At 41.5% G+C, this 7,696-nt stretch overlaps 2 protein-coding genes across 3 annotated transcripts; one reads left to right on the plus strand and one right to left on the minus strand.

The window, feature by feature from the left end:
• Positions 1-4,002: 4,002 nt before the first annotated feature.
• Positions 4,003-5,567, plus strand: LOC124216502 (uncharacterized). The gene is made up of 5 exons (XM_046621069.2): positions 4,003-4,018; positions 4,403-4,597; positions 4,712-4,851; positions 4,927-5,386; positions 5,453-5,567. Exons 1-5 carry the CDS (start codon positions 4,003-4,005, stop codon positions 5,521-5,523), a joined length of 882 nt encoding a protein of 293 aa, XP_046477025.2. The 3' UTR covers positions 5,524-5,567.
• A 340-nt stretch (positions 5,568-5,907) lies between these two features.
• On the minus strand, positions 5,908-7,249 carry COX7C (Cytochrome c oxidase subunit 7C). Of its 2 annotated transcripts, none has more exons than XM_046624154.2 (3): positions 7,023-7,249; positions 6,564-6,713; positions 5,908-6,052 (listed from the first exon to the last, which is right to left on the minus strand). In XM_046624154.2, exons 1-2 carry the CDS (start codon positions 7,110-7,112, stop codon positions 6,597-6,599), a joined length of 207 nt encoding a protein of 68 aa, XP_046480110.1. In that variant the 5' UTR covers positions 7,113-7,249; the 3' UTR covers positions 5,908-6,052; positions 6,564-6,596. The 2 variants fall into 2 exon arrangements, with proteins under 2 accessions (XP_046480110.1, XP_046480109.1); XM_046624153.2 differs by having other exon boundaries at positions 6,576-6,713; positions 7,023-7,241.
• Positions 7,250-7,696: the final 447 nt, after the last annotated feature.

Here is a 7,696-nt window from a genome sequence, read left to right on the forward strand (position 1 = left end):
AGCGGAAGTTTACCGTTTCTGTTTTCGAGGGTAAAAACCGGGTCCGACGAAACGATTTTGACGGGAAAAATCTCTACGAAAATAAGGTGAAAATCGTCGGAAGCGTAGGTGAGGGTGGAATTGGTAAAATCGATCGAGGCGAGTCGGTAAAGAAAGAAGCGTCGAGTAAAAGATCTAGGTCTGATCGGTTCGGCGACGATATAACGGAGATGGCAAATGGGATCGCTCAGAAGTTAGTGAAATTCGCGATCGAGTTGCGTTCGAAGTTCGGCGAGAGATCGAAAAAGCGGGCGAGAGACGTCAGCGCAGCGGAAAACGATCGAGACGTAAATTTGCTCGTTGACGATTTTGGGAGCGATATTTTGGGCCTGACCGACGAACACGACAAGCAATCGCTGCGCAAGCTAATCAACGACATTGTAAACGTAGAGAAGAACGTTAATACAACTCTGGAGATAATTGAGGCCAGATTGAAGGACATGGAAACTCCGACGACAACGAGGTCAACGATAATTACGGCGAAGGCGCTTCCGACGACGGTGAAGAACTTGACGACGACGAAAATCTACAAGACGAAACGGAAAAAAATCCCTGAAAGCAAAACTGCCCATAAAATCAAAGCAATCCTTGACGGTCTCGTCAATATAAAGAATGGAACTAACGGTGATGAGAGAGAAGGTCTAATCGAGGCCAGGAAGAAGATGGAAAGCATTCTCGAAGATATTCTCAACAGCGAGGAGAAAGACGAACGGAAAGGGAAAGGCCAGGATAAAAATCACGACGCGGTTCACGTGCGGAAGCTTAATGAAACAAAAATTGAGAATGGAAAACGGGGCGGTGAAAAAAAGCACAAAAAAAAATTGGCAACAAAAGAAAAACCGTTGGCAAAAGATGAAGGTGGAAAGCACGGAAAATCGAGGCAGGATTCGATTAATAAAGAAAATTCTCCTTCATCTTCTACTTCTAGTACTCCTGTTCCGAAAGAAAAACTGTTGGCGAAGGATGAAAGTAGAAAGCACGAAAAATTGAGGCATGATTCGATTAACAAACAAAATTCTCCTTCTTCATCTTCTACTTCTATTACTCCTGCTCCAAAAGAAAAACTGTTGGCAAAGGATGCAGGTAGAAAGCACGAAAAATTGAGTCAGGATTTGATTGAGAGAAAAAATTCTCCGTCTTCATTTTCTACTTCTATTACACCTGCTCCGAAAGAAAGACTGTTGGTGAAGCATAAAGGTGAAAAGCACAAAAAATTGAAGCAGGATTCGATTTATAAGGAACCTTCTCTTTCTCCGACTTCTACTTCTACTACTTCTGCTCCGAAAAAGACGGTAAAAATCGCGAAGTCGAAAGGAATTGAAAAAAGTGAGAAGAATAAAAAAAAGGAACCGAAGAAGCAGAAGAAAAAAACGAAAAAAGGGGAGAATGGTAAACCGAAAAGCGTGAAACCAAAAAACGACGAAGCTGAGGAAAAGAAGGTCGATCAGGAGATAAAGAGTATATTTTTAGAGGATGCAAAATTGCGCGAAAAGTACGTCGGTATAATTGACGATAAAAATGCGAATGAACCGAGTGCCGAATCGTCGAACGACGACAATGATTTCGGGGATGAAAAAAAGGCGGGGATTTCGGTAAAAGACGATGATCAAAATTCCGTAGCGATAAGTAACGACGAATTGTATACGGGTATAGAGGGTTTTTCAAAAGCGCCGGGCTTCATCGGCAGAAAAGTACAATCGTCAAAAATCACTGGGTACGAGCCGCGGAAGAAACTGAGGAATCGATCGGCTGAGAAGAAACCCGGAAAGTCGAAACCGACGAAAAAGCACAAGGATAACGCGAAAAGGAAATCCAAGCCCAATCCACAGCAAAGTTTTTTAGACAAGACAAAAAACCTGCCGGGCAAAAATGGGGTAAAAAAGAATCGAAAAAAGAATGCGAACAGAAAAGCAGCGAAAGCGAAGGAAACTGAATCGAGAAAACGCGAGGAGATTAATAATAATAAGAGCGTGAAAAAATCGGCGAAAAAAAAACCGAGCGGCGGATCGAGCGAGGGTAAAAATGCGGCATCAAAGTCGGCGAAGCTCGAGGATAAATCTTTGACGATGTCAAAAAAGCGGTCAAAAACCGTCGCGAAAGTAGGAAGAGTCGCGTCGTTGACATCATCGGAAAATTTGGAAAGCGGAAAAATCCGAGGTGACCTGAATTTTTGCGATATTGAAAAATCGGGGTTTGAGATCGAGCGCAACGACTGTTCTCACCGCTTGTGCGACATCGGAAGAGCCGTTCGAGATCTGGGAAAAATGACGGGAAGGAAATCGCGGGCCGATTTTGCGTCGCGAATAAAGCTCTACAACTGCACGAGGTGTCGCGACATCGGAAACGAGATCGTCCTGACCGAGGAGGCCGAGGACCTCGGCCATCAACCTGATCCTAGGACTCGGAGGGACTTGAGAGAGTCAAAAAAAGACGCGAAGTACATCAGACCTGAGGAAGTCGAACGAGTTCTTGATGGAAATATCACGACGAAAAGAAAGAGTGCGTGTTTGAAATTTTGAAAACAAAAAAAAAAAAAACAAATGTTGACCTCTGTTCCCGTCTAGACTGCACATCCGAATTACTGTCACTTCCTGTCAATTATTTAATGGGGATAATATTTTACCGATTATTTCGCAGAACGTGAGACTGTTTCGTTGCCTGGACTTACTTTGAATGTCCCGTGCAGCGGTGTGGACGATATTTTCGTAATGGGGTTGAACAGGCTCAATTACACCTGGGTGCATCCTGACGGCAGTCTCGCCTCAGGTATGCACTCGATTCAAATTCACCAAGGATTATTAGATTTCGCGATACCGCGTATTTCTGCATTTTCTTTACATATTCAAGTTAATAATTGTGGCCAAGCTTTTGAACGTTGACTCCGTTTGTGAGATTTCCATAAATATTTTAAAACTGTGCAAAAATCTTGCAAAACCGATTGTAAGATATTTTTTGTTTTTGTTTTTTGCACATTGTACGTCGCAAAAATTTTATAACAAAACAAAAACACTAAATCGATCAGGAATTTGACTAAAAATTTGAATACACTTTGGGAAAAATAAACTTCCAAGCACAGCTACGAACTTGAAAAAATCAAAAGTTATTATATCTATTCATAATAAACTATCGCAAAAATTCTAAACGAATTTCGAGCATAGCGGAGAAAATTTCTGAGTACAAATTATGTACTTAAATCAATTTTGCATTAACGTTCTGTAAAATTGCAATTTTTAATTTTATTTTTAAGAATTATTTCAATTTTTTTCTAAAAGCGTTTCTCGAAACAAAAATTAATTCTCGCATAAATATAAAAGTTCTTGAAGCAAATTATTTTAACAAATTACACGAAAAAGAGTGCTTTTACTTTCATTTTTTCTCTCCATGAATTTTTGAAACTTAATCATTGATTCTCATCGAATAACTAGCGTCGATAATTTGTGAAAAAAACTATCTAAGATCAGCTCGAAATTTGAACCGGTATTGTTCACGCGGTAACTTTTCGATTGTTATTCAATATATTTCCCAATTAAAATCCCAATTCCTATGTACGCACAACCTTTTAAATAATCAGGAGCAATGGTACAGAGGAACGGCAACCTGAAGTTGTACGACGTGGATGTGAAAGACGCCGGAAAGTATTTGTGCATCGTGAGTTACATGAACCCAGAAACAGACGAGCAAATCAGAAACGTTTACAGTCACAGTATCGAAGGTAAAGAAAACTGAGTTGAACCAAAAGAGCGAAGTCTTCACACGTTGTCAAAATTTAAAAACATTGTAACAATGCTGTCTAACAATTTCAGTCGTCACATTGCCAAGCTATTCGCTGCAGGGGGTAAACCGATACAAATTCGACACCTGCGATGAGACCGGACTGGACGCCTTGTCTACGTACTTGCCGAGGAAACTGAACAAGCTACTTTGCAGTAACGGCGAATGTGACGCTTACGTCGTCGAGCCACGATGCTCCCAGGGACAGGTAAATTAAACAAAAGAACAAAACCGCCAAGGGAACAACATCTTTCACCCCTTCTCTGACTTCAGATATCGATCAACACCCTCCTGATACCGTCTAGCAGCTCAGAGATTTTCCCACCGACTGGCACAGCTGCCTACGATATTCCTTGCCGCAGAGCGATCCAGAATAAAATAGCTCTGCTGCTGAGTCGAAACCTGAGGAGCGTTTTGCAGAAGACAAGTTAGTTTAAAAAATTCAAACCATCAAATTTTCTGCGGTTCTAAGACGAGGAAGCTAATCGGTCACGACATATCGAGACAAACATCCTGCGATAAAATAATCTATAAAATGAGTAGCAGTATAGTCATTTTTATCGACACTTTTTATAGAGATCTTAAACTACAGTTGTTTTCAGATTACCACATCGCCACGACAAGCTCACACCGATCACGAGCCGAAAACGCGCCTCGAAGACAAAGAGGAGGAAATCGTCGCGTTCCGGGAGAAAGAGAAAAAGAGAGACGAACAAGAGACCCAATGCCCAAGTTGCTCTACTCATCGGCTGCCCTGGCGGATATGGTTTCAAAAATACAAATTGTTGTAAGTTAGCAAGGGATGAATATAATTGGAAAAATTAAATGAAACCTGACCAAAAAAATATCCACATCGATATCCTAACTCGTCAATGTGTCACGGATAATTCCAAACTTCCAGATCCTTGCACTCCTGGTCATTACAGCGAGGACGGAACGTTCAGATGCAAAAAATGTCCCGTGGGCACTTACCAGTCCGATCCTGGGGCCCGTTTTTGCAGGGCTTGTACAGACCCCTTCGTAGAGGGATGTTTTCAAACGGTAAGAATCCCCGAGGGACGAATTCCGTCCGCTGAATCGATTGACGAACAGACATTCGCTCCGCGTGTTTTACAGCTCTGGCAGCACAACTTAGCGATTATGATGATCGCAGCAGTCGCAGGGATCGTAGTGGTCGCTTTGATATCGTTTTTGAGTTGCTGCTTGATGCGAGGGCGTAAAGAATCCAGCTCGAGGTCGATTGAACTCCCGGCGAAATGTAAGTTTGGAAATCTGAGCGTCAGGGCGTTTCCTGTCGAGACGAAGAGCAGCACGAACTGCACGGAAGCGAAAAAACTTGGGGAGAATATGGAGGAAGGATTGAAGAGGCCAAGGGTCAACCGTACGAGAAAAATTAGTCCGGAATGTTCCATAGTAAAAAGATGCAGAGAGGCGGAGGCGCGCAGGACGAAATTACAAAAATGCTGTGACATTAGGCACAGCAAAGTTAAGAAGCAGGGCTACGAACCTGTCTGCCAAATTTTGACAGCGGCTGGCAGCTTGGAATCTTACAGATCGCATTTGGGACACAGAAATTGTGAGTTTCGATCGCGCGACCGTTTTTAATCGCAAGAACTTCAATTTCGGTGTAATATTTTCTCAGTGTACCCCGGAAGATCGGATCGCTACGACAGGCAACCACCCGCCGTTCCTATGCCAGACTTCGACAGGTGAGGAAAAACTTGGAGGTGACGGAAAATCACGTTCAGAGAGAGTAAGGAGGCACCGACTCGTTTGGGCAAGAAGGGTCTAAAACAACGATGAAGCAAACTGCGTTTAACATCACGGATATACGACGTCAGAAACTAAAATACTTAATTTTAAGGAGCTATAAACAATAATCAAATTAACAATATAGGCTGTTAATCATTGTACACCAATTTCGCTGATATTCGCAAGACAATACAAGATGTACGCATCGTTGGCTTAATTAGATATAATATATACATATACATAACGCATACATATACATTTGCATTATAAGCATGTGTGTGCATGTAAAACGATGCTTATGGTGATGATGATAAGAGTTGTTTATAAAATAAAATATATGACCAGTTATTGGTATTTAAATTTTTATTTTCGTTTCTTTGTATTCTTTATTCCTCATTCATAGTCATACCTGACAATATACAAAATGCCTTTCAAGATATACTCGTTACCCATTCAGGAATTCTCGCACTACCTCCGGTGTAACTAGATTCTGAAATGAAAAAAAGAAGATTTTGTTCCGTTGAATTTGACAGGAATCCTAATGAGCGAAGGCTGTAACGCGAGTGTTATGAGTCGCCGTTTCACAGTATCAATATTGTTACCAGACATTAGAGTATAGCAAAAATACAGGTATATTTAAAATATGAGAAGTCAACAGTTCGATCTGGAATATAAAATATTTACTGTCATCAAATTTAAAAACACTCCAGATTTCAATTGTCATTTTCAACGATTGGTGTTCCAGCTCAGAGCACCGAAATATTCAGTGTTCTCCAAGGTGTAGAACAGTTTCCTCAGTGAGAATCATTTCCAAAACTGGTTCGTCTTTTTCATCCTAACTAGATCCTGATGATCCACATGATGCAGGGGTGGCTTCTCAGTGACCGTGACAGGCAAGCCCAGTAAAATGGGGCTGAGTAATTTGTCGAGTTGAAACTTCCTTCCAGCCAACTCACAAGTTCTCAATTACCAAGTTCTAAATTACAAAGTGAAAAACGTACCTCTATACTTACAAATATCCATAATGCTGTCGCTCACTTCTTCAACAACTGGTGACGAACAAGAAGGTATGGAACGCCGAGACCGGTACCGAAGAAAAAGATGAAGTAGGCGGTGAGCTTGTACCTGTTGTTGATGCCGAACGGCAGGTTCTGCGAATGTGGAATAAAAACTGTAGTAAAGTAATAAGCTAAGACAAGAAAGCGTAACACAACAAAAGAAGACATGAACATCGCAATTCCTTTGATATTTTACGACATTCTTCAGCGACTTGTTCAGGTGGTTTTCAGCCAGAAGTTGAGCCAGAATTTTACTACCAGGTCGTCGACTCGGAGCAATTAGTCATCGTGTCAAATCAATCCAATTTCCAAGTGGCCAAGTACCGTGTGGTTATGCAACACGGCGAGGGCACAGCAGCTGATTTTGGGTAAGATCAAGTAGTGAATGATAAATGTACTCACGCCTCCGGGAACACCGCCGTGAAAATCGTCGGCCCCGCTTCGACGAGCAACCGTCGTCATGAAGTTTCTCACGATCTGGCGTGACAGCATTTTCGATTACTTCTTCTTCACTTTTCACAACTGTACGGAGTTACCTAGAATCCAAATCTTCTTCGATCGAGGTTTGTGCGACAGCAAAAGACGACCCAAGAACGCCACGAACTGCGAAGTGCGTAGAACACTGCGCTCTTTGGACAAAATTGTAATGTGATTTTCGATGCAAGATGGCGTCCCGTGCGCTCCCTAGCTGGCGTCATCTTCGTCTAGCTATATAGTTAGTCATTCTGATTAGTGGTTTTTGATCGGCAGCCGTAAATAACCGGTTGCCTGCAACAAGGATCACGCGTTTATATGCACTTGTATACAAATTCTGGCGACAAATTTCAACGTCACACCCAAGTTGCTAAAAATTAATTATTACCGGGAAATTCGTTATGTCATGTGACTGTTGGAATAATGACGATTAACTTATTTTAAATCATACTCTCAAATGCACGATTCAAGCCCGGTATCATTCATTTTTTTTAACTTTATAAAAGAGATTTCTGTTATGATCCAAAGTCGGAACGAGTATAAATGAGAGGTTTATATATTTTTGTAGTTACCAAAGTAGATTCAAAAATTTAGGAACGTCA

This window comes from Neodiprion pinetum, chromosome 4 (assembly GCF_021155775.2).
Source record: "Neodiprion pinetum isolate iyNeoPine1 chromosome 4, iyNeoPine1.2, whole genome shotgun sequence".
NCBI lineage: Eukaryota > Metazoa > Arthropoda > Insecta > Hymenoptera > Diprionidae > Neodiprion > Neodiprion pinetum.

Excerpts from the sequence above, each read along its gene's own strand:
- LOC124216502 (XM_046621069.2), top strand. Across the intron at positions 4,852-4,926 it reads TAGAGGGATGTTTTCAAACG|CTCTGGCAGCACAACTTAGC; the intron begins GTAAGAATCCCC and ends CGTGTTTTACAG. Across the intron at positions 5,387-5,452 it reads GCATTTGGGACACAGAAATT|TGTACCCCGGAAGATCGGAT; the intron begins GTGAGTTTCGAT and ends ATATTTTCTCAG.
- COX7C (XM_046624154.2), bottom strand. The coding sequence starts at position 7,112 with ATGCTGTCACGCCAGATCGTGAGAAACTTCATGACGACGGTTGCTCGT. Across the intron at positions 6,714-7,022 it reads ACGGCGGTGTTCCCGGAGGC|AACCTGCCGTTCGGCATCAA; the intron begins GTGAGTACATTT and ends CCACATTCGCAG.